This window comes from Acipenser ruthenus, chromosome 13, assembly GCF_902713425.1.
Source record: "Acipenser ruthenus chromosome 13, fAciRut3.2 maternal haplotype, whole genome shotgun sequence".
Taxonomy (NCBI): domain Eukaryota; kingdom Metazoa; phylum Chordata; class Actinopteri; order Acipenseriformes; family Acipenseridae; genus Acipenser; species Acipenser ruthenus.
The window spans coordinates 25,627,450-25,653,577 of record NC_081201.1 but is presented as its reverse complement, the minus strand read 5'-3'; the positions used below and the strand labels follow the sequence as shown (position 1 = coordinate 25,653,577).

The 26,128-nt window shown below is 37.4% G+C and overlaps 1 protein-coding gene across 33 annotated transcripts in view; it reads right to left on the bottom strand.

The window, feature by feature from the left end:
* The window catches only part of LOC117418032 (ankyrin-3-like), a 217,274-nt gene that overhangs the window by 56,711 nt on the left and 134,435 nt on the right, over positions 1 to 26,128 (bottom strand). For 32 of the 33 annotated variants that reach the window (XM_059035820.1, XM_059035818.1, XM_059035830.1 and 29 more), the window contains 14 exons: positions 23,586 to 23,684; positions 19,654 to 19,752; positions 18,489 to 18,587; positions 17,509 to 17,706; positions 14,087 to 14,185; positions 13,573 to 13,671; positions 12,616 to 12,714; positions 11,801 to 11,998; positions 10,283 to 10,381; positions 8,378 to 8,476; positions 3,684 to 3,881; positions 2,932 to 3,030; positions 2,147 to 2,245; positions 1,418 to 1,516 (listed from right to left, as the gene is read on the bottom strand). In XM_059035820.1, the coding sequence (XP_058891803.1) occupies positions 1,418 to 1,516; positions 2,147 to 2,245; positions 2,932 to 3,030; positions 3,684 to 3,881; positions 8,378 to 8,476; positions 10,283 to 10,381; positions 11,801 to 11,998; positions 12,616 to 12,714; positions 13,573 to 13,671; positions 14,087 to 14,185; positions 17,509 to 17,706; positions 18,489 to 18,587; positions 19,654 to 19,752; positions 23,586 to 23,684 (1,683 nt within the window). The remainder of the gene's footprint in view (positions 1 to 1,417; positions 1,517 to 2,146; positions 2,246 to 2,931; positions 3,031 to 3,683; positions 3,882 to 8,377; positions 8,477 to 10,282; positions 10,382 to 11,800; positions 11,999 to 12,615; positions 12,715 to 13,572; positions 13,672 to 14,086; positions 14,186 to 17,508; positions 17,707 to 18,488; positions 18,588 to 19,653; positions 19,753 to 23,585; positions 23,685 to 26,128) is intronic. The other variant, XM_059035832.1, reaches the window with a different exon arrangement.

Here is a 26,128-nt window from a genome sequence, read left to right as displayed (position 1 = left end):
AACTGGACTCATCTGGGGGTGCTTCAGCAAGGCTGGAATCGGGCAGATTTGTCTTTGTGAAGGACGCATGAATCAAGCCAAGTACAAGGTTGTCCTGGAAGAAAACTTGCTTCCTTCTGCTCTGACAATGTTCCCTAACTCTGAGGATTGGTTTTTCCAGCAGGACAATGCTCCATGCCACACAGCCAGGTCAATCAAGGTGTGGATGGAGGACCACCAGATCAAGACCCTGTCATGGCCAGCCCAATCTCCAGACCTGAACCCCTTTGAAAACCTCTGGAATGTGATCAAGAGGAAGATGGGTGGTCACAAGCCATCATACAAAGCCGAGCTGCTTGAATTTTTGCGCCAGGAGTGGCGTAAAGTCACCCAACATCAATGTGAAAGACTGGTGGAGAGCATGCCAAGACGCATGAAAGCTGTGCTTGAAAATCAGGGTTATTCCACCAAATATTGATTTCTGAACTCTTCCTAAGTTAAAACATTAGTATTGTGTTGTTTAAAAATGAATATGAACTTATTTTCTTTGCATTATTCAAGGTCTGACAACACTGCATCTTTTTTGTTATTTTGACCAGTTGTCATTTTCTGCAAATAAATGCTCTAAATGACAATATTTTTATTTGGAATTTGGGAGAAATGTTGTCAGTAGTTTATAGAATAAAACAAAAATGTTCATTTTACCCAAACACCTACCTATAAATAGTAAAACCAGAGAAACTCAAAATTTGGAATGGTCTCTTAATTTTTTCCAGAGCTGTATATATATATATATATATATATATATATATATATATATATATATATATATATAATCATTAGATCCCCATTAATCCACTGGTTACCTTATTAACTTAAATAAAACACAGTGATTATTTCCTGTGTTTAGAGCATTAAAATATTCCCAAATGTGTTATACCATTATTGTGTCTGTTCAAAGATCATATGAAATTGTTTTACTGAAAGGAAAGTCATTATTCAAAAAATATTAATAAGACACATTAATAAGAAAATGTAAATGTCAGGTTTTCTATTTTTTTATTTCAGTGGTTTGGTAACTTTATGGCATGTGTTGACTATTCAAGGTAAAGAGCTTAGAGAATCCAACCCATTCAGTATATACTCATCATGCAGCACAATAATCATAATAAAAACAGCAAGAGATACAAAACTAAACAAGCCAAGCAGAATAGGTCCTGCTGGTTATTTATCTCTTTAATCCTTTATATTTGGTTATTGAATGTCCTGGAATTAAACACAGCCTCTACTCAACCAGCAGTAAACTGTAACTGTAAACAGTAGACAGTCCTGCGTTTTTACGCTTCGTTGACTGAACTGTTTTAACCAGAATGTAGTAGCTCAGCAGATTTCTGGACAAAAAAAAAATGGCATGAATTCATCTCCTCCAGTTACTCACCACAGTCAGCTCATTAGGGGAAGCGCCATGTTGCAGCAGGACATTAATGATATGGGTGTGTCCTTGCTGGGCAGCTTGATGGAGGGGAGTGTACCCATTCTGCAGAAGAAATAAAACAAGTGAAAAATGTATTGGTTTTATTTTCTTTGCGTGTGAAATAAGTGCTTGTGAAAGATGAAGCCCCAGGCACGGTGCCAGCAGCTTCCCCCACACAGCTCTGCAAGCGAGAAAAACACACTTCAATCCTGGCCTGTACACCCACTTGACATTAAATCCTGGGGCTCTCTCTCTCTCAAACCTGACAATTTTGTACAGAATCGTGCAGAATTTTGTGGCATGTTGCATTTGTCATAAATTCTCTCCTTTGACATTTAACTAATCACCAATTCCAAAATGTAAAATACAAAGAAAATGAAAATACCAATTTTGAGAACTACTAAAAGAAAATGAATGAATTCCATGACAAATGTTTATAGTGCCTTCAAAAGCAAAGAGCACAGAGGAGTAATAGATGGTATTGGCTTTGGTTTCCCTACTCGTACAGTACTGCAGTATTTCAGATTATGTCAGCTATTGTCACAGACACAACACTCAGTCTTGAAGGCAGAGATTTGCCTCGGATACAGCTTAGCACTAAGCACTAAGACCAACCCAGACCCAGCTACTGAATTAGCCTGCTGTACCGCTTAGCCCCCCAAAAACTTTATTGAAACAAGAAATGAAGAGTACCTTGGTTTTGGCGTTGACTTTAGAGCGCTGTTGCAAAAGGAAGTTTACCATCTTCACATTCCCATAGTGACATGCGACATGTAATGGAGTGTAACACATCTAGATGTAGAGAATTGCAAATGCAGTTATTTTTATGTTATACATCTATTATATTAGGAATCTACAGTACAGGGGGAAAAAAACTACTATAATTCTAACTTTATTTTCTTGTTAAAAATGAACTGGAATCTCATTGCGCTTCACTAAATGTCTTTTCACTTGCCTTGCCAACAAAAATACCTGAATGGATCATGTTTGGAAGGAGAGGTTGATTTGCTGTATAATGACGGTATTATTAACTTTGAACTTGCTATAATACATGGTATAATACATCTAGATTTCTTGTGGAGCATGTTACAGCACTGGGGAATCACCCTAGATTTAACCCAAGGATTACCTACAATAATAGGAAGTCAATGAAATTCAGGGGGATTCTCCAGTGCTGTAAAATACTCTATTATAATGAAGGGTTGTCTTACAGGGTATAATTGATCAAATCAACCCCTTAACTGTTTCAATGTCAAAATGTCAAATGTAACAACTGTAAAGCCAAAGGTCTGTTTTTTTTTTATTTTTATGCAAAGGTAAACAAAAAAATAACTTTTGTGAATACTAAAATTAAGTAAAAACAGGAATCACATTTTAGTGCAAAACAGAACAGGAATGTGGCACAAAACTTCATCATATGCTATTTTAAAGTACAGACGGTCACCTAGGCATTGCAAAAAGCCAGTTAAAGCTTGTACCTTTGTCTGCGGATCAACTGTCGCCCCTTGGTTGACAAGAACCTCTGCAACATTTACTCTGTCTTCTTGAGCAGCTAAATGGAGAGGCGTCAAACCACTCTGAAAGGAGCAAAATACACAAGTTTGGTTATTCGGTGTAATGTTAAACAACTCACATACACACACACACACACACACAAGCACATCCTTGATCACTGAGCTACCAAAATTATACAATACTTTAACATGAAGGCTTCATATATAATGTTGTACCAGAATATGTATATTTTATTAACTTAAAAATAAATATATATATAGTCTTGGGTATGTAACCACCTGCCAGCTGAGAATCTGCCATCACTACCTTCTGATGTCTTACCCATCTGTACTAGTCCAATTACATAACAAAGGAGAATGTGTCACACAAGTGACATTCACAAAAAAGTGTGTGCTACATAATGAATGTGTTTCTTTTTAAATTATTTGTATTATCATTTTGTAAACAATTCAATTCATAGATAATATTCATAAGCACATAACAATTAGGAATGGCATATCACTTTCTAAACAGAATTTAAGGGAATTTACCTTTATATACAAATCATTAAAATAAAAAAAGGAGAAGAAAAAATGTAGGTGTTTCTAGTGTTGACGCACTGTACATACAGTATTTTATATTAAATCCCAAATACTGCTAGGGACCTACATTGATAGACTGATAAAACTCCTGAGTTTATAGATACATATGTTTTGTTTCATAATAACGTACGCACCTTGTTGCCAAGATTGACGTTGGCATTCCTGGCAAGCAGCAAAGAGACCATGTCCACATTCCCTTCCTGTGCTGCCAGGTGTACAGGGCTGATGCCTTGCCGGGTAACTGCATTTGTATCAGCCCCATATTCCAGCAGGGTTGTGGCAATATCCATTTGATTCTTTTTTGCAGCAATATGCAATGGAGTGTAGCCATTCTGAGGGTGCACACACAATAACAACAACGTTAGCATCATAGATTTTTACTAACTGCCTTAGAAATAGTTATTCCTAGCTAACATATTTCATAATCTCTCTAAACCGATCAATAACATCAGTTCAGTTGTTATGAGGATTTGGAACAAATGTACAGAATTTACAGGCCTTGCAAAACACTGTAGCAAAGATTCTTGAGCCTTGGTTTGTACCTATCCACCAGCGATTACATAAGCAGCTTCATTTTTTTTCCCTCCTAGCTTTTATGATTGCCATCATTTTGAACAGTTCTTATTTCAATTTCTTAAATACTGTGTTTTTTCTGTTTAGTTTTTAAAGTCTGTTTTGACTATGAGACCAGCAGCTCCTCTTCAGTTCTAGTTGCTTGCCACAGGCACATGTTATGCCGAATGGATCAGCCAAAGTGTCTTTGTAGCATATTAGTATACGTCATCACCATCTGGTGTACTGCAGTGTATTGCCAGACAAGCAAAGGGAAACTTGATCATTAGATGGCACAGGCTACTACTTGATGTTTGGCTGATGGTACATACGGTATCTATGGCTGGCAAGTGAAACTGAAACAAAACAATGCTCCTGGTGAAAGCACCTTCACACAGACCTGAAGGCACTTACTTTTAAACAAGAGCATGGGTGTTTCCTATATCGCAGTCCACTTTGAAGGATAATAGAAGAAACCAGGAACCTGTTCTAGATAACATGGAAGAAGCCTAGCCTCAGGAAGCTTTGCTGCCACTTTAGTTCTTTAGTACCACTTGCTCTTATTGTATTACTCTTGCTCTTATTGTATTACTTGTATTGTAACACTTGAAATGTATTTGCTTACGATTGTAAGTCGCCCTGGATAAGGGCGTCTGCTAAGAAATAAATAATAATAATAGTTCGTACATAATTGTATAATCAAAATAAACATCCCTTTTTCATATATGGAAATGTAAGACCGGGCCCACGTCTTTGATCAGGTTTGAGAATATAAAACAAGCGTAACAGAATAAATACCTGAATGCACTGCTTTGTGGATTTCATTCAAGCATTTGAATGAGATGCTGGGTGGTATTATGAAACACATACATGTATGTCTTTATCCTTTACCATGGACTGATACATTTGTTAAATGAAAGATGCAAAGGCCTAGTCTTTGAGCAGTCCTGCCATGTTGATTAATATATTTGAATAATTAACTAAACTGCTCATCTCATTGATTTCCTGCTTCTAAAAATCTGATTTATTTTCTGTTTTACTGGAAATGCATTAAAGTACATTATGGCTTTTATTTTTTTTGCTTACCAAAATAAATTACACATTTTGCCATCAAGGCTGTGTTTCTTTTAATAGACAGATTTTACTTTGCTTTTAAAGTCATCCATCTCAGATATCGGAAATCTTTTCTAGCAGCAAAGCGGCTGTACTTCATCAGTGTAGTACGTTTTTGAAGATGGATGTTTTGTTGTGAGACAACAGTCAGAATTATTATGTTTTGTTCTACTAACAACTGAGTTTTTGTACCATATTTATTCACTCATTCATATGAATAAAAATTTAGAAATATTCAGTTCATTGCAAAATGACATAATATAGCCATGCTACAGTAGAGTAAAACACCACCATGTAAAATATTTCTCCAAGCAGTTTTTTTTTTCATACTCTGTACAAATATGCACTATTTAGATTAATATGCATTAAAAAAATAGAAATCCAAACTGAAAATGCATTCACCAGCAGAATGACTCATGACCATAGCTTGATATCTAGCAGCAATGCCATACTCTCAAGATTTATTTGTTTTCCAAAACACTAACATGAACACATTGGCTGAGAAAGATAACATTTTGAAATGGAGCAACAAAAAAAAAAAAAAAAAAGAAAAACATTTGATTTGGAAATGTCTTAAAGGACCAGTTTCCAACTTCAGTTGCCCGAGGGACCAGCTAAATAATGATTTCACAGCCTGGAACGAGTCCTGTGCTAACAGCACGTGACCAGCCCGGTTCATATTAGCTCAGTAATTGCTTGACATGGGGAAACAAAGACAGTAACTAGGTCACCGTGATCACTTTAGGATAACACAGAGCCCCTAAGCACAAGAATGTGAAACAGCTCTGTACAACTGTCAATAGCTGCACAAAACCTAAAATAATCTGAGCTGCAGAGAATTTCAGAATTTGCATGTAGTACTGTTACTGTACTGTGGCCTCATCAGTTTCTCCCTACAAGCCGTGCATAAGATCAACATACAGTAATGTACAGTAGTTATATCAACTTCTGTTCTAATTCATGTTTGGAAATATATATAATTGTGCTGTTTTATAGAGAATATTGAAGTTCAAATTGGTTAAGACTCTTTCAAGTCTTTTAATTTTTAATTCACCGTGTGGCAGTGTGGCACACGTGTATGTGTTGGTGTGGGGAATATTGGGTTGGCTGGGAGGGGGTTACATTTCTTTGTCAAAATAATTAAGGCTCCAGCCACAGGTGTATACATAGGGTGATCACAGGTGTTAGAGAGAATGGTTAAGGTAAATGTTGGTGAAGGAGAAGGTCTGTGCTGTATTAACGTCCGTGTCCGTGTTTATTGATGTGTCTTGAGTTTTTGTAGAACCTTTTGTTTTGGCCCTTGTGTCTTTTTATTTTGTTAATGTGTTCTGTCTAGTGTTTGTCCGTGCTATTTTTTTATTAAGAGCGTATTAGCGTTTAAACCTACAGCTTCCTTGTGTCTGAGTCTCCATCCTGGTGGAAACAGTTTGCCAGGGACGCTGTCCTGTCACACAGCCCTTACATCTTCATAAATATATTTTATTTAACTAGCCCCGTATGTTTGCACAATGTATTCTGTAACACCTGTCACAATCTACTTTTTTTCCCCAGTTAAAGTTATGTAATAGGATATAAAAAAAATAATAATAAAAAATACATATATAGAATTGAGGATATGAAACACAGGATCTGAATAACTGATATGTTGATAATGTTTTTGCTGTACTAATGTATGTTCACTTCCTGGCGAACACGGATACTATTGTCTGTACCAATTTTACTATTCAAATATGTATGCCATATCTCATAAAAACTAATGTTTAATACCACAATGTGCAGACATTCACTGACACCTGTTTCATGTATTTGCATGTGTTTCTATGGGCAGTAGTAACTGGAAATTTTAATTAAATTGAAACACCTGCTACAATGCTGTCAATAGAGTGTGTAGGGCCTCCACCATGGGCAGCCATTGTGACCCTGATCTAGGGGTACCGTATATAAGCATTCCTCAATAATTAGAACCTGGAATTCCTTCAGTGGCGGACATTTTAATTTACACTTTGTGTTTTGTAATAATGCAGGTGTTTCTACATTTTTGTCAATTTCGCAATTTCAGTACACTGAATTACTTAATCACTCAAAAAACAACAGACATGCCTAAGAACTGTTTTAAAAAAAAAAAAGCCAAACATTTCTATATAAAAATTTAAAAAAGAAAACACAACAAATCGAAAAGAGAAATCACTCCAATTCTGGTTGCCTGGATACGGCAAAATCAGTCAAAAGCAACATGAGCAAATGTTGATGCGTCCTATAAAGAACCCCATGCACTATGAATGTGAATTGGAACAGCAGCTGCAGAATTAAGCCTTGCTGCCACAGACTAGCAAACAAACAACAAAATCACTTACTGTACAGTGGCACCGAACATCACTCAGTCAGTCTCCATAACCAGTTCTCAATAACTGTTCAATCGTGCAATACAAGTTTCAGGGCTATATTAGTAATGGAAAATACTGTATACTGCCACAAGAAGGCAAAAAGCATTAAAGTGATTATAGCTAACAGGATAATTGCACTTCCATTAGCTTTATAGGTAGCATTATTGCTACATTAAAGTAAACATCTTTTTTTTATTTAAAAACTACAATAGATTAAAGAAAGGTCTCCATTTCGATGACTTTCTCTAAGGAAATCTGTAACGCTTGATAGTCCTAGATCATTTCACAGTGTTTTCTGGGTCAAATAATGCTACTGGCTGAAAGCATGTCAGTCAATAGATCAAAGTAATGACAAGAATGAAGTCGATAAAGATGAAATGAGCAAGGCAATGCAACACTATCTAAAAGCACAGCTTACAAATTCAGATGTATTTACAATGTTTACTATAACATGTGTTTCTTTCAAAACTCCACATTTGGGACCTACATAACAAATGGAAGTGCACAATAGGGAAGATGTATGGAATCACTTTGTTAGCAACAATCACTTAACAATGCAGAAAGCTGCTGCTTTTTTATAGTTGAACTATAATAGTCTGTAGAAATCTATAGCTATTAAAAACACATCAGTTGGATTCATTTGTATTGCCCCATATGTTCCACAAACATGAATGTGTTATAGCAGATGGCACCATGCCAAAACACCAAATCAATGCAGGCACAATGGGGACACAATGCTGATTCTAGTTTAGCACATTGTTCTACTCAGTATGTAGTACCTTTGCTGCTGCGTGTGGGGAGGCTCCCTGGTCCAGGAGAAGAAGTGCCACTTTCTGGTTATCGTAGTGTGCTGCTACATGCAGTGGAGTTAAACCACTCTAAAATACATGCATACAGACCTCGTTAGTAGATAGAAAACATGAGACAAATACAAAAGGAGTGACAGTGTGTTACATCACCTTCTTTAGCATTTATCTTGTAACAAAGTGGCTGAATAAAATAGAATACCTTAGAATACCTTAGACAAGTCTAAAATCTAAAATCTTTAAAACGTTATTTCATCCAATCCATAACCTGTGGTTTCACAGACTAATCTTGGAATATCTTTGTAATTTATATTTTTATATTTTTGTGCTTACTGTTCAACTTTGAACTGTATGGTTTGCAGTTTGCATCCAGTCCTTTGAATTTAATGGAGAGGCAAGGACTGGACGCAAACTGCAAACCATACGGTTCAAAGACGAACGACTTACTATTCAACCAAAGAGCAAGCTCTGTAGTCGAGAGGTAAGCACAGGTCTTATGCTGTATTATGATGTATTATTATTAATATGTCAGTATTATTAACTCATCAGCTGCTAGGAGGAGATCTAGTACACCTTGCTAAAGGTAATATTAATTTGTTTAAGATTAGTGCTAAATCAGGGTCTGTTGATCCAGCTGTACCTATTACAGGTGAATACCAACAAATCAAACAAAACCAAATCATTTTCATGTCAAAAATAGCTAGATATGTTGTTTCAGGTTGTCCGTGTGTGATGGCTGAACAATACATGTAAAAAAGATGCTCATCTCGCACAAAGCTTCCACTTTTGAAATTGGGATATATTCCTTTAAGAGGGGGCGTGGGGGCAGACTCAACCGCTTGGAAGCACTGTAGCTACATCCTAACTGGATGAGGGGGAGGGGAGCCAGTGAGTAACAGCTGACACAGTTGTAGGTCAGACTCTTGTCTTATAAGATGGGAGAAGCCTTCTCAATGCATTTAAAGCAAGCCCCAATATTTTTCCGTAAGTGGAATGCTGGGTGCAAAAACCCCACAGTAAATATAAAACCCCACAAAAATATCGCTATAGTATTTATGAAGCCTTTTTAAAGGCCTTACTGTGTATAGTTAGCTCTGTAGTGTCTACTTGCAGTGATGGGATTATTGTTTAGAGCTGCACAGTCTGTTTCCCTGGAAATTAAAGGGATGCTGCTCTGATCAGGCACCAGACTTTCCAGGATAACTCGTTTTGGTTTTAAACTGGAGTATGAGTTAATTAGAAGCTTGGGGACCAATTAAAACCCTTTTTTACAATTAGGCCGTTAACATGATACCTGAAGAATCAAAACCAATTCAACACCGGTACTATGAAAGCAACATAATTCTGGGAAATGGGAGACGTCTCAAGTGATTGTTATTCTCAAAACTCAACTAGGTTTTAAACTGTCCTGTCATTTTAGCAGACTGTAAAAAAGAGTCAGTTAGCTTTTTAAGAAAAACAGGGAGCCACGGTTCCATTACACAGAGGTGTTTGATGACAACTTATGACATATTCTTTCAGCAATTCATTACATCGCTCCCATATGTCTGCTATATGGACCTCCCTGTAGTTTGAAAATACCCCTAGGATACTACCACTATAATATCAGTATATTACCCTATCAGAATTGACAAGACACAAATGTCAGTACTCCTGACACAATAGCACACTGTACTATTGTTGTATTGGATTTATACAACTGTGACATCATTGGTATATCAAAATATGAAAATGTTACCACTGTGGTACCGTTGTACTAATATCATTGTAGAGGCCATAGTTTGGGGTTTTCTATTCTCTTCAGTTTTTTTAAACTTCTGTTTCAGGATCATGCAGACAACATTGTGTTATTAACACTTCCATCCTCAGGGCACCTACCTTCCCTGCTGCATCAGGAGACGCGGATTTTTGAAGTAGAAGGTTGGCAACTTCAATTTTCCCGTATTTTGCTGCCACGTGTAAAGGAGTAAATCCTTTCTGTTGACAGAGGGAAAATAAAAACATTCATTGCTCCTGTTCATTGCTGAAGGGAACTGCTGTCATGGGTAGCTATTTGATTCAGGTCCCCAAAAGCCTTTTGAATGACAGGACTTTAATTTAAAAAAACAAAGCCCAGCAGTAATATATCACTGCTGTTGCTACAGACCTAGAGATTGCTCTGTTTTTAAAGAAATACTAAAATAAACTTCAAATAGCAAAGTTTCAACACAAGGTATTTTTCATTTGAAGTCAAAACCCTTGTCATTGAATTCCTTAGATTTATTCTAGTATTCCTAAATTGAGTGTTTTATGGTTATGGGTGAAACATCCAGGCATAGCTCAGCTGGCTAATTTGTGGCTAACCTACTTGTTCTTGTGTTTATATACCCAGCTACTGATTTGACATACCAGTTGCTCAAACTGACTAACAGACTTGATTCCTGGCTATAAGCGCTTACAGCTCCTGCAGGACTGCTCTTGTTGGCACAATATGATGTGCAAGGCTTATTCACTATTCCAGGGTTTTTATACAGAGCAGATACCAGGACATGTATGGAAATAGGGACCCAAAGCCCACACTACAGTTGTGCCAGCGGAACAAAGTGGATCTCTGTACCAGGATATGGTACAGTACTGGGAACTTCTATATTTATACAGGGGTCATTCCATATGAAATCAATCATCAAAAACATCAACCTCCTTTGATTTGGATAAAAATGTCCATGCATGTTTGTCTTTGGGAGAAGTGGTTACAATGTAAATTTGAGTGACCTCCCATTCATGAGATACAGGTCATCAAAGCTTGACTTGATTTGGACCCACCCTACCTTTACATGGTCATAACTTCGTCCATAATTGACATACGATTGACATACTATATACATCATATCAAAATTGATGTGAAATACAAGATAAAAAAGTTGTGTGAATCTGTGACCTTTGACATCATCCAGGTCAAATCGTGTAATCTTTTTCTTTGTCAGTTTTTGATAGATTGTAACCTAGACCCTGCATTTCCTGCAAGTTTCATTTTGTGCCTGCCATAGAGGCACATCACAGAGTTGATTGCAGAGTGTCAGGTGAATCTTCTAAGTGAAACCATTACACACCTAATACAATTAAACAAACATATTTAGTTGTAATCGAGTATACTCACCTGTTAAATTGAAGCTGCAATGAACTGGTGCAGCTGTAACACAATTTCTGTGTGTTTTACACCAAGACATTACATTTATGAATTTGTCAAAGGTCCATCTTATCAATGTCAACCGGTGTCTTCTTTTTCACGTTGCGATGGGTGTAGAGTCTTTTATTACATGTTCAAGCTGTCAGAACCACACTTCTCTCGCCCAAACCACTAATGACTATAAGAGGCACCCTACACCCAACATATTAAAGTACATGAATGCCACTCACCTTTGTGTTGATGGCCAGGGAGGCTCCCTGCTCCAGCAGGACCGAGGCCACGTCTTCATGCCCCTCACGGACGGCCAGGTGTAGTGGAGTGTAACCCGAAGTCGTGGAAGCGTTGGGAGATGCTCCGTGGTGTAACAACTGCTGAACAATATCAGCCTTTCCCAGGCGAGCAGAGATGTGCAGTGGAGTCTGGTCATCCTGTTACATTAGAAATTCACAAGAAAGACAGAAAGCAAATGTGCAGTCAGAGTAAAACTAAAATGAAAACCAAATAATTCATTAGTATCTTATTGGTTACCCTGCTAGTTTACACAAAACAGTATAGGGTTATACAGCTAGTTAACTTTCTACTTCTTTATTATTATCAGCAAACTTTATTTGTATGTATATCTAGACAATCACTAATCCAATTGTGATGAAACCTGCTTAGGGCATGGTTATAAAACTATTTATTGAGAGTATGTCAGACTCTGTCTTTACGTTTATTTTTTTGTTAAATCCCATTAACTTTAAAAAGGAAACACATTAAGCTAAATGTGAAGGAGCTTTCTGCTAGTTTATTCTTTCAGCTGGAGATCTCGAAGGAGAGCAGACAAGAATGTCTAACCTGATATAATTTCTTAAAAAAAAAAAAAAAGACATATCTTGATTATACTACTTTTAACTCTGCTATTCTCCTTGCTATGTTATAAGCAGTACAGAGTACATGACACTATTGGTAGAAGCGTACTTGGTAGTAAGCTTATGGTTCTTTCCTAAGTTCTAATTCTTAGAAAAAAAAACTAAAAACTACAAAGCAATGAAAGTAAACTCACCTTAGCCTTCGCCTCAACCTGAGCTCCGTTCTTCACAAGGTATTTAACAACCTCAGCTTGTCCTGCCCTGGCAGCCATGTGGAGTGCTGTTTCTCCTCTCTACAACACAAAATACAAAGTTTAGGGAAAGATATGTGCTATAAGACAGTGCTCCAAGGCATAACGTGTTTTTCCATTGCTCATTCACATATATGCCAAGCAGTAGCTGCTGAACTGAATAGGCAGACGTAAACATTCACTGCAGGCCAGTTAACAACATGTTACTACGGTAACAAAGATATAGAATAAGCTGGGAAATGTTTTGAGTATTACTTTGAACCCTTTACAAGCTCTTGTATAAAATACTTTTATAGTTCTGGTTTTCTATGTAGCCTGTCATGAAAACAGTTTATGTAGTTAAATGGGTGGATTTAAAACCTTAAGCTTAAAATGAGAAAAGCAGGTGGGTTTGAGTATAGGTTCAAGTGGTTTTGTGGAAAGTGGCCTCCAGACAGTAATTTGAGCTGTACCTATCAATTACTGAATATGGTTTTACAGTCACAAAATTAAATTCTATTTTGATGTTTGCCAAGACAACAATTAAACAATGTAAACACGTGTCCTTTAAAAACATTTCATTACCGTAGCAACATGCAAGTGTTGTATTATTTATCGATTAGAATTTCCATTGTGAAGCGGGTGAAGTCATGCACTAAGTTTGATGGAAGTACTGTACTAGGTCTCTCCATTCACTTCCTGTGTTACAAGTAATAAGACCCCACCTGACGCCACATGGAACATGAGTGTAAGGCTAAGGTGTGGTCCTGTAACAAAGGAAGTAAACTTACAGGGTTGTGGGTCTGAGTGAAAATAAAGTCAGACAAAACATCAACAACAAACTGTGGGAATTGTTTTGCTGACAAGACAAAATATTTAAATCTTCACACTACACACAGAAGCTGCAGGCACACCACTCACCACGTTGGTTGCATTTGGAGATGCTCCGTGGTGTGTTAACTGTGCCACAATATTTTCATGTCCCATAAAGGCAGCAACATGAATTGGTGTTAGCCCTGACTGCAAAAGTACAAAACACAGCACAGATTATATTTCTGCATTTGACAGCATGAAGTTATTATGTTTACATTAAATATTAAACAATACATCAGGGTATTATTATTATAAAGAATGAAATCTAACGAAAAAGTCACTGATAATTGATTTACTGTGAGTCCTTTTATGAGCCTTGTGTATTGCAGATTTTTATTGCACAACTGTATGACAAAAAATAGAAACAGGCTTGCGAATGACATGTAATAAATCACAAGAGTAGCCTTGACTGTGACATTTTAGCAACTCACTGGATTTCCAATTACATTAAATTCCTATCAATAACAGATTCACACTGTGTTTAGTCACATTTTAAATATGTGAGATTTAAAATCATAATATCAACAGTAAAAAGGGGTATTCAGTTATTGTTTCCACCTACCTCAGTAACAGCTTGGATCGATGCTCCAAGCTTCAGCAAAAGTTCCATCACTTTAACACGGTTCTTCTTGCAGGCGATATGGAGTGGTGTGAAACCATTCTAAAAATAAGACAAGCAATAATCTTTAGCCCTTTTGGCACAGCAAACACTGCAGTGTTCCAGTTGTGTGTTTACCAGTTAAGATAAGTACATTACCATGTGTGTAATTAATACCTTTTGCTTATTAGAAGTTTATTTTTATCTGAAGCTTTAGGCAATCCGCTGTTATTCTATTTCCGTTTTTTTTATATATTCTTTTTATTAAAATCCAATGACACACCCACTTGTTACTAAAGTGCATGACTGCATACTCACTGTCTCGTGCCAATTCAGAAATTGTGATTAACTCTTCAGGTACTACAATGCTTTAAAGCTGCATGTGCGGAATTTGTACTCATTATTATTTGTTTATTTAGCAGACGCCTTTATCCAAGGCGACTTACAGACTCGGGTGTGTGAACTATGCATCAGCTGCAGAGTCACTTACAACTACGTCTCACCCGAAAGACGGAGCACAAGGAGGTTAAGTGACTTGCTCAGGGTCACACAATGAGTCAGTGGCAGAGGTGGGATTTGAACCGGGGACCTTCTGGTTACAAGCCCCTTTCTTTAACCACTGGACCACACAGAATTGTAATTCCCTGGTTTACTGCCGTACTTTACATTATCATATATTGTTGACAGCCCCGTTTGTTTACATTCCAGAAAGAAGTTAAGGCTGTAGCAACACAAGCGTCCTCCTTCCTTGAAACATCACACTGTGGACCATATTCAAAAGCATCTACCACCAACTTTTCAGCTTTTGTTTTTGTTTGCTTTTTTTTGTTTGTCAACAGACAACCAACTAGCAAGAAACAATTAGTGTGTGTGTGTGTGTGTGTGTGTGTGTGTGTGTAGGAGCTTGTAATTGAGTTATTTATTTGAAACAAGTTGTTTGAGCCATTCCTGGTTTTAGTATGAACTTGTTACACTGTCGCTAATCACGGTATATTAAAATGTGGAATGGGGGAAACTGAACTGCAATTGTCTTATTTCCATCCCTGCTATTTAACATCAACTTTTTTTTTTTTTTAAATAATTGCTAACTTCATAATGGGCACTAGGGCAAATGTTTTGTGAATATGGACCTTTGTCTCTCAAGATTGCCAATTTGCTTCAATTTGCAGCAGCAGCAAGCTCTGTTACAAGAACACTGGCAGTAGCTGAAATGGTTGTCTACTTGATTCTTAGTGGTTACAGATCATGCTTTGTAATACCTTTGAAAGCAAAATGTAAAAGAAATGCAAAAGGGGAATATATATTTTTAAATGAACTGTTATATTGAAAACATTTACCAGAAAACGGTGGTATTAGTGTTGTCTTATAATGTAATAACTTTCCTAGCTATATATATATATACAGTGCCTTGCATAAGTATCCCCCCCTACCCCCCCCCCCCCCCCCCCCCCCCCTTGGACTTTTCCACATTTTGTAGTGTTACAACCTGAAATTAAAATGGATTTAATTGGGATTTTTACCATTTGAGTTACACAACATACTTAACACTTTGAAGGTGCAAAATATTTTTTATTGTGACACAAAACTTAATTAAACAAAAAAAAAGACATTTGTTGGTTGCATAAGTATTCACCCCCCTGAGTCAATACGTAGAAGCACCTTTGGCAGCAATTACAGCTGTGAGTCTTTTTGGGTAAGTCTCTACCAGCTTTGCACATCTGGATCCTGCAATTTTTGCCCATTCTTCTTGGCAAAATTGTTCAAGCTCTGTCAAGTTGGATGGGGACCGTTGGTGAACAGCAATTTTCAAGTCTTGCCACAGATTCTCAATCGGATTGAGGTCTGGGCTTTGACTGGGCCATTCTAAGACATTCAGGTTCTTGTTTTTAAACCACTCCAGTGTAGCTTTGGTTGTGTGTTTAGGGTCATTGTCCTGCTGGAAGGTGAACCTCCGTCCCAGTCCCAGGTCTCTTGCAGACTGAAACAGGTTTTCCTCTAGAATTTCCCTGTATTTGGCTCCATACATCTTGCCCTCAGTCCTGACCAGTTTCCCAGTCCCTGCCGATGAAAAGCATCCCTATAACATGATGCTGCCACCACCATGCTTCACCGTGGGGATGGTGTTCTCAGGGTGATGAGCAGTGTTGGCTTTGCGCCACACATAGCGTTTTGCGCTAAGGCCAAAAGGTTCAATTTTGGTCTCATCAGACCAGAGAACCTTTTTTCCACATGTTTGCTGTGTCTCCCACATGCCTTTTGGGAAAATCCAAACAGGATTTGATATGGGTTTTTTTCAGCAATGGCTTTCTTCTCGCCACTCTTCCATAATGCCCAGCTTTGTGGAGCGTTCGGGTTATAGTTGTCCCATGGATGGTTTCTCCCATCTCAGCTGTGGATCTCTCCAGCTCCTTCAGAGTTACCATTGGCCTCTTGGTTGCTTCTCTGACTAATGCCCTCCTTACCTGGTCACTGAGTTTTGGTGGACGGCCTTCTCTAGGCAGAGTCGCGGTTGTGCCATATTCATTCCATTTTTTAATAATGGATTTAACGGTGCTCCGGGGGATGTTCAAAGTTTGGGATATTTTTTTATAACCCAACCCTGATTGGTGCTTCTCCAGAACTTTATCCCAGACTTGTTTTGATAGCTCCTTGGTCTTCATGATGCTGTTTGTTTAGATATGCTCTCTAACAAATTCGGGGGCCTTCCGGAAACAGGTGTATTTAATCTGAGATCATGTGACACTTTAATTGCACACAGGTGGACTCCATTCAACTAATTATGTGACTTCTGAAGGCAATTGGTTGCACCAGAGCTTATTTAGGGGTGTCACAGCAAAGGGAATGAATACTTATGCAATCACGACTTTTCAGTTTTTTATTTGTAAATAATTTTGAAAAATATGTAGATTTTTTTTCCCACTTCGACATTATGGACTATTTTGTGTAGATCAGTGACAAAAAATCCTAATTAAATCCATTTTAATTCCAGGTTGTAACACTACAAAATGTGGAAAAGTCCAAGGGGGGTGAATACTTATGCAAGGCACTGTGTATATATATATATATATATATATATATATATATATACACACCTAAAACATATGGACAAAGAGTAGACCTTGAAATAATATCTAAATCAGTTATTATTTTGTTTAAAAGAGACAATGTTTGAAGCAGCCAGTTTAAAAAAATGAGAACAGTGTGCAGCCTGTGTAAGTCACCTTATACATTAAGTTAGACTTTAACCGTTCTTAGCAGTTAGATTTTCTAAGGAAAAAGGGCTATTTTTAGTAAGTGAGTAATGAAAAGAACTGAAGCGATCCACTCTCAATACCCGTAGAAACTGGCTCAGACTAAGATGGTAACTGCCTTCACACTCTACTCACCAGTGCTTTGGCATTCGGGTTGGCCTTTTTGTCTAAGAGGACCTTGGCAACCTTATAGTGACCACAGTGTGCGGCAACATGCAGTGCTGTCAAGTAGTCGTTTGTGACATCATCAACAGGCACGTCATGCTGAAGCAGAAGCTGAACGCAGTTGAGATGATCCCCTTGTGTCGCCATGTGTAGTGGAGACAGTCCATTCTGTGAACAGTGATTACACATTTACACAGCTACATACTACTAGCATTCACTAGTCTAAAGCAGGTTTCTTGCAAGGTTTTCCTGGAAACAGTACATTTGTATTATACATTACCCTTTGGAAAACCCGGACAGCAGCAATGGCAACACAATGTAACACATATTGCACAGTGGTCCTAATACGGTAGCACACTGACAACAATAACAAATGTATTGGTTCATATCGTCGTCATAAAATGGAAATTTGATCACTGTGCTAGAAAATTTGATCACATTGTACTGATTGCTCGTACCATGGTAGCTGCCCTAGTGCAACCATTGACAATGCACTGCCACTGTATTGCCAGAGGGATGATAAAAAAAATAAATAATAATAATTATGTATATCCTGTAATGTGATGCAATTGAGCTTGGTTATGGAAGCGACATCCCTAAATGAAGAGGGTTGAGAAGTATTTAAAGGCTATGGAACTGCTTTAAAGGGGTTTGCCAATCTACATCTATATCATGTGATGTTACTTATCAATATCATGTTGAAGTGTTGCTACTACTACAAACACCCCTTCTATTGTAAGACAATACTGAAATAGCACTGAAAAGGGAGGTTGAAGATAGGTCTCCTGTATTAAATGACAACAGTATTGAGTAATTTTATTAGTCCAATGTCACAGAAAGGAATAATTGCTCAATGCAGAAAGGAATTTCTGGTAACCACTGATGTGCCATTGCACTATCAATGAGGGTATATTCACCCACACCCACTCTCTGTGTACTTGCTGGTATACCTTTGTTTTGGATAGAATGGGGGCCCCACGATCAAGCAGCATTTCTACAACTTGTTCATGGCCACTTCGTGCTCCACAGTGTAAGGGGGTCAGTCCGTCCTGTTGGAGAATATAAACAGTTGAAGTGCTGGCTTTCCAAAAAAAAAACAATGTTTAGAATTAAAACTGGGGACAGAACAACGCTCTTTTTTCCTATTTATATTCTCTTCAAAACTGAAAAGCGGAGCAGTGTTCGAATAAATCGCTCCCCCTTTTAGGTGTTATTGTTTACCTTCCATCCTGATGGTGCTGTTTATTTCCCTTATTGTAATGCATCTTTTTTTATAATGAGAATTTGATTATCTTAAAGCCCCATCTGAACTAATGAGTGTCTATGTGAGATTTACTTTACCAGAAAACAACCTATTTCTGTTAATAATTACTTGAGTGCTTAGCAGTGCCAGACAAAGTACAGAAATGAAGATGAAGGGAATCAGTGAAAGCATGCCCTGTAGGAATGTGCATTCCCTATCTGTTTTATTTTAGCTCAGTAAACCATCAGAAGTGTCAATTTTTTTTAACATATCTGCTTGCTGTTGCTTAACAACTAAAAACAAAAACTAAACAGATCCGCCTGGTGTATAATTTAACATGGCAATTTGTTGCTGGTTAAGAATATATTTTTGATCAGGCTGTTGCGCAGTGTAAGGCATTAAGCTGCTTAAAATAAGCACTGTCATGCAATTATGTCTTAATTTTCTCTGACACTGCCCTAGTAAGCACTCCTAGTGTGAGATAAACTGTAGGAGAGATGCCCCAGTGAGGTCACACCAGCCTGTACCTGTCAATGTCTGTCTGAGCTTTCCACACAAAGCCTTTAAATCTGAAATCTGTCTGGATTACAGTGTTACCCCTCATCCAGGCTACAGGCAAAAAACACCATCCATTTGATGAGAGACAACTGTGAAACGTCAAATTTAAAAGAAAAAATGAAAAGTGAAATATACGACATGTGAAGGTGAAGTTCAGAACGAACCACAGTTATATCTTATTTTGCTGATTCTATAAACAATGCTTAAAGCAACTCTTTTAATCGGAAATGGAAATGGACATTGCAAATACTAAATGTCTACACCATCTAACTATCCACACAAAACAGCAAACTTTAAACTGTTTGCAGTTTTACCTTTGTTTTGGCATCAATTTTGGATCCTCGCTCCAACAACAGCTTGAGCATGTTGCCATTGCCTCTCTTTGAAGCAACATGCAGAGGTGTGATGTCATTCTGTGAGTTCAAATAGCAACAATGTCATATTAGAACAGTGTTTATTTCCCAGCATGCATCTTTGCATCATACTATTACCTTTTCTAAAACAAAAGTAAAAAGTAAATGGGCTATATTTTTAAGTGATAATATATATGGGGCAGCAGTGTGGAGTAGTGGTTAGGGCTTTGGACTCTTGACTGGAGGGTCGTGGGTTCAATCCCTGGTAGGGGACACTGCTGCTGTACCCTTGAGCAAGGTACTTTACCTAGATTGCTCCAGTAAAAACCCAACTGTATAAATGGGTAATTGTATGTAAAATAATGTGATATCTTGTAAAAATTGTAAGTCGCCCTGGATAAGGGCGTCTGCTAAGAAATAAATAATAATAATAATATATATTTTTTTTCTGACAGGAATATAACTATTTTAATTAAGCCTAGAAATATCTTGCCTCTACTGACTTATCAAGAAGCAGCACATTTCTGTACAATGAAAATTACATTCCTTTACACAGAACTTTGTGTTTTAAAAAGCACCACATTATTTTGGTAACTAGAGGCACTTCAGTCCAGCTTTTGCATAACCCAGTGTTAGCAATGAAAATAAATAACATTAATACAATTGTTATGGTATGCTAGTCAGTGTTTATGATGTGGTTTTCATTCTCTTTTACTATATATGATTTTTAGATAATAAGTTATCAAGTGGTATAAGGAACACACATTGCTTATTGGTTATGGTAGCTGGAGTTTCCACCTGTCCCTGTTTTCCCTGGATCGTCCTGATTTTGAGGAACGTATCCCGAGATTTCAATATGCCTTCCCTGGATATTGGTTTTTAATATTATCCCTTTTTAATCTTATGATTACACATCCATGAAGATTACTACAACCAACACCGCAATGCCATTATCATAAGTGGAGCACAAGTTAGATAAACCAAGATCTGATATTACTGCAATAGACTCACAATATTAATCGGTTGTCATACTATAATAGTGATATTATCAATGTTACCTATTGGATGACAATACGATTTCTAGAGAGCTTAAACGCTTAACTAAAAACGTTTTTGAACCTCAGAGGTAAACAACCCTAATGTAGCACACTGATACAGTAGAACCCCAAATGTATTGAATGAACACAGGGAATGAAGGATGTGTCTGTAACTGGAACTAATGATTTAATGTATGTGTACTGTTTTAATAAAAGGTGTACATCTTTAACAAAGTGAACAATAAATTAGAAAATAAAATAAAATTCACAGCATCTGGTTTTAATATTCGTAAATGTGGTGTTCAGAACTTTGTAGTTCAACTGCATTAAAATGCTACCATGATACTTAGATGGAATACTGACTTGTATTGGTTTTTACATTCTACTGGTATGCCAATAAATTAAAATGTTACAACTGAGGTACTTTTCTATAAATGACACATCTCACTGAATTGGATTTGTATTACCTTTGCCTCTCAGAACCATTGCACAAACATTGACAATCATCTGGGTTGCTTGTTACCTCAACAGCTTTATAAAACATGGTGTGAGTCGTACTCTGAAATAAAGAGCTTGCTGAATCTCACTATTTCTGCTATACCCTTTAATGGCAGTATGTTCAAGTAAGTACTCAATTTTGGACAGAGCAAAGGTGGTCTTATGCAACGCCGCCCTCTAGTGTTAATTCTCCATATTCTTCTGCCCTCTACATCCAGTTCAGATAATTGCATATAGTAATTAAAAGCTTTTCCATTTGGAAAGCTTTTAGCGGCGGCTGCCTGTAGTTTTCTTTGGCAAAAATGAAGCACCCCAATACAAATCTAAAATGCAAAAATAAAACTGTTACGTGATTAGGGTTCTTATGTACTGGGAGAGGCTGACCTCTGTGTACATTTGTTCTATAATGCAGATAACCGACTGTCTGGCTGGCAGGATAGGAACATAATTAATTGGCCAAGATTGGATCAATGGCCATGGAATCAGTTAGCTACGCATTGTTACAGATCCCTGTCAGTTCTCACTCACTCAATCAAACCTAGTAGTGACACATAAGACGCTTTTGTCCTGGGCTCTTCTTGCTGCAGTACCCCGGGTTAAACCTGTGAATTTCAGCTCTTTCTTGATTGTTCTTCACCACATTGTTTTGATTTTCCTCTTCTACTATGTTCTTCTAGGGTTCATTTCAGAGCTGTTGAAGCTGGGATGTAGTCTTCCATGTGCATCGAGAGGATGGTGATGTCTTCTTGCTTTGTGGTTTGGTGGAGTCTGGAATTGGAAATGCAGTTTGGCCAGAATATTATTCTTAGGCAGGTGTTAGGGAAACTAGAAAGTTTATTCAGATCATACCGAGTTGTGTGTCAGCACTCTGATCCAAATAGAAGAAAAGAGGGTACATTGCTTTGATAAATCTTCACTTTCGCTTCCCTGCTGTACTTCAGTGATTCAATGACCGGTCTCAATTTTGCAAAGACATCTCTGGCCTTGATGTCACCTTCAGTTCCATTTTGTTGGCTGATGATGCTTCCAAGGTAAGTGAATTTGAATAGGAGCGTCGACATGACACAGCCCTGTCCGACACCAGACTTCTCTGGGAAATCAGAGTTGAGGTGCCTACTGTGCAGGAGAAATCCTTACAGAACAGCTTAATAAGTGCTACTACTTTTGCCAGGATTCCATAATGTCTGATGATTTTCTAGAGGCTGCCCCTGTGCACACTGTCAAAGGCTATTTCAAAATCCACAAAATGAATGTTTGTCATTCATTGCACTGCTCTAGGATGTTTGGCAGTGTGAAGATGTGTTCTCTTGTTCTTCTGCCTCTTCAGAAGCCAGCTTGTTCTTGTCTTAACTGTTTATAAATAGCTGAATATATCCAGGCCATAATAATCGTACTAAACATTTTACTTGGATAGCAGAGTATTGTCACCAATTGTTGCAATTGGTGAGATTGCCTTTCTTGGGTATTTTGATAATCTTTCCTTGGATCCAATCTTCCGAGAGCTCTTCTTTTTCCCATACTTCTATGAAAAGAGGCCCCAGGACCTCTTTTCCAGGTGCTTTACTGTTTTTCAAACTTGCAGTAGCTGATTTCTTGCTTTGTTGGTAGTGAGATATCAGCCGTAATGTCTCTTTCTGCCAGTTGCATGTCAGCTGTTCTATCTGGGTCAGGTCGTCTTAACATTTCCTGAAAATGTTCTATCCATCTCCTGCCCTCGAGTTCCCTGTTCTTGTCACGGGTTGGGCTGTTGGGGTGGTTCTTACTTCCACAAATCTGATTCTATAAACAGTGTGCATCTCATACTTTGCAGCAGCTGTTTCTGCTTCATTTGCAAGATTTTCTTTTGTCATTTCTCACAGATTTCTTCACCAGCGTATTGGCTTCAACACACTGAATACATAGTTGATCTTTTTAACATTCTGTTTGCTTTATCTGGGTTTTTTTTAGAAGCTTTCTCTGATTTATGTAGGTCCATATGTTTGTGCTAAACCACTCCTTATGTTGTTTTGTTTTGAAGCCTAGGATTATTTCATTCTTGCTGTAGGCATTTGTTATGTTGTTCCATTTTGAATGCATGAGTGGATCTTGTACAGTATGTTGTTTTCTTCTTCTTGGAGGTTCAGTACAACCTGTATGTAAACTACATTTTAAATACACCACACTTGTTATATAATTACAGAAGCACCTGTCATTTGTGCCAGGCAGTCATAAATGGGGTAGCACATTTACACAATGGTAGCATTGCATGTGTCTGTAGTTTTTTTTTGGTTAGCAACACTAGATGGATACTGTACTTGAAGATAGTCAATACATTCCCCCATCCTTAAAACATCATAGAGGATTTGGTACATATCTTACCCTCGCTGTGAAATCTACAGCAGCACCTCGGTTGAGCAACAGTGTGGCAACATTGATATTTCCATAGTGAGCAGCTATATGAAGCGGGGTAAAGCCACTCTGGGAGAAAAATGAAATACAGTGGTTATGAATTGTGGCTGACAATCACAGCTGCCTCTTCATTAACTGAGTCTAGCCTTTTTGTGAAAGTCAAACTGGTTGCTTAGGTTATGCTGACTTTCTGTTTACAATTTAACATATTAACTATTCGCCACAAACCAGTTATATTCTGAAGAATAAGCCAGTTTGACACTCAATTTCACTGGTTAGATATATTTTGTATCCCTTAAAGAAAGTGTGGCTTACTTGAGCTTGAGGATTAGATAAAACCTCCTGAGGTATAATTTAAAGTTATTTATAGTGTCTGGTGAAATCACAAATGACACACAAATTACATTTCATTTAAATATATGTCGTTGTATGTGTGGAAAATTAACCTAGCAACGTAAATTAACGTGTCAAGGCTTAACAATTAAACCACGAATAAGCTTTTTTTGTTTCTTATAAACTACAGCACTATCGTTTAAGTCATAGGAAAGCTCAGCCTCAATATGTATTACACTGAGGGCTGTCTTTATGCAAGGTGAATTAAAATTAAGTGTCAGTACAAAACAAGACAGTTCGGGTGTGAGCTGTTTAATTATAAAGATTTTAGTATCACTTGTCCAATAATCCACAACAAAGCAGGTGGTTACCAGAGGTTAATGTCAGTCTTGTTAGATATTTTCACCTCATGCTGTTAAAGCTCTGACAGGAAGTGCATTAAATGTAGTAAACACCGGCTCTGGGGGAGATTATCATTATTATAAACCATAGGAACATTTTATAAAATAAAGAAACTGTTTGTTTATAAAAAAGAAAAATAACATCAGAAATGCGGGACTTTCTTGTGAGGTTACATTTGTCCACATTTACTGTGGCATTAACCAAAGCTTTATTCTCACAAGTTTTTGTTATACTTTGACTGAGTCTTTTTATCCTGACTAAACGCTACACATTTGGTAGAATTGCTCTCTCCATTCGCTCCATTTCTTAGTTAAAGGTAATAAGACCCCACCTAGAGTATAACAACTAACACAAGTGTAAGTGGCAGGTCCTATTACCCGAGTACAGGGAGTTAATTTACTGTATAGCATTGTGGCAGGATACACTGGCTACACAAGTCAAATAAAGAAAAACAACAAAACAGCAAAATGTATTTGTAAGAATTGTGTTTGGATAATTATTTTTTTAATCCTTGTTTAGTGTACATTAAAAGGCCAATTAACAAAAATGGGGAAAGAAATACTGCTCTAAACGTTTTGCAGATTTTCAGACAATATAATTTTTTTTAAAAATTCTTTTTAAACTATTATTTAAAATATATATCCACTGTAAAGGTATATTACAACCTTTGTCCTGGATGTCAATGGCAGAGGACATTCTTTGGCTGCATTCACCAGTATAAGTAGAATTCAGCTAGGAGTTCCATTAGGTTTATAATATTTTATAATCTTATATTTGCTCTTCACAACTTTCTTTTTTTCAATCCATGAGACTGATTTTGAACATGCAGTAAAATTAGTTCCCCAACTACCAGACTCTAGTAGGAAGTGCATTTGTAAATGTTGTAGCGAGCCTTGTAGCCATGCTGACTGTAGGAAAAACCATGTTAGGAAGTTTGCAAACTCTGGAGTCATTGGGACCTGTTCATTCGCTGGCACCTGCAAGGGTAAGTGTCATGCAGAAGCCTGTGGATTAAATCTGAGATGCACAGTTGAGACAGGGTTATCTGCAGCTGCACCACTGAGTGGTTCACAATATGAACCCTGCCCCCCCACCCCCAAAACAGCTATTTCACTGCTTTGGTTATTTCAGTTTCTTTTCTTTTTTTGCTAAAAGTGAAACTTCCTTTTACATCTCAGCCTGGCACCAGTTAAAAGTTGTACAGGTAATAATCAACACTTTAAAAACATATTTACATACCTCTCATTAGCATGGTGAAGTACGTGTATCCTGTCACAACACTATAGATTCACTTCCTGTGCAACAGATATTAGGAGTCTCATTTTATGTTCACAAAAAATTAACGAGTAAGTCTTAAAACCCACTGCACAGGTAGTTCATCTTTTATGTGCTGGCAAGTGGACTTCACTAGAAAAAAAGTACAAATAAAGTCTGGGGAATGTTATTAAGCTAATGAAAGGAGAAAATATTCTTGAAGCCTTGATAATTACCCCTCTAACAGGTACCTGACTACCCCTGAAAACTCCACACAGAAGAGCCTTCTCATTTTTTTATTTATAAATATTAATATAAGATGAGTGTTAAGGTAAACACCACAGGGGAGGATCGTCAAGATTCTCACAGTATAGATTGCAAAACGAAATCGAAATTTTGGCAGAAATTAAATATGTTTTATTTTGAGAATAATACATTTGTAAGGCAGTTTCACTTTAATAAAAAACACTTCAGCTGCATACATCCCTGCTGTTTGTCCCAGTTACCATGACATGCTACTTTTT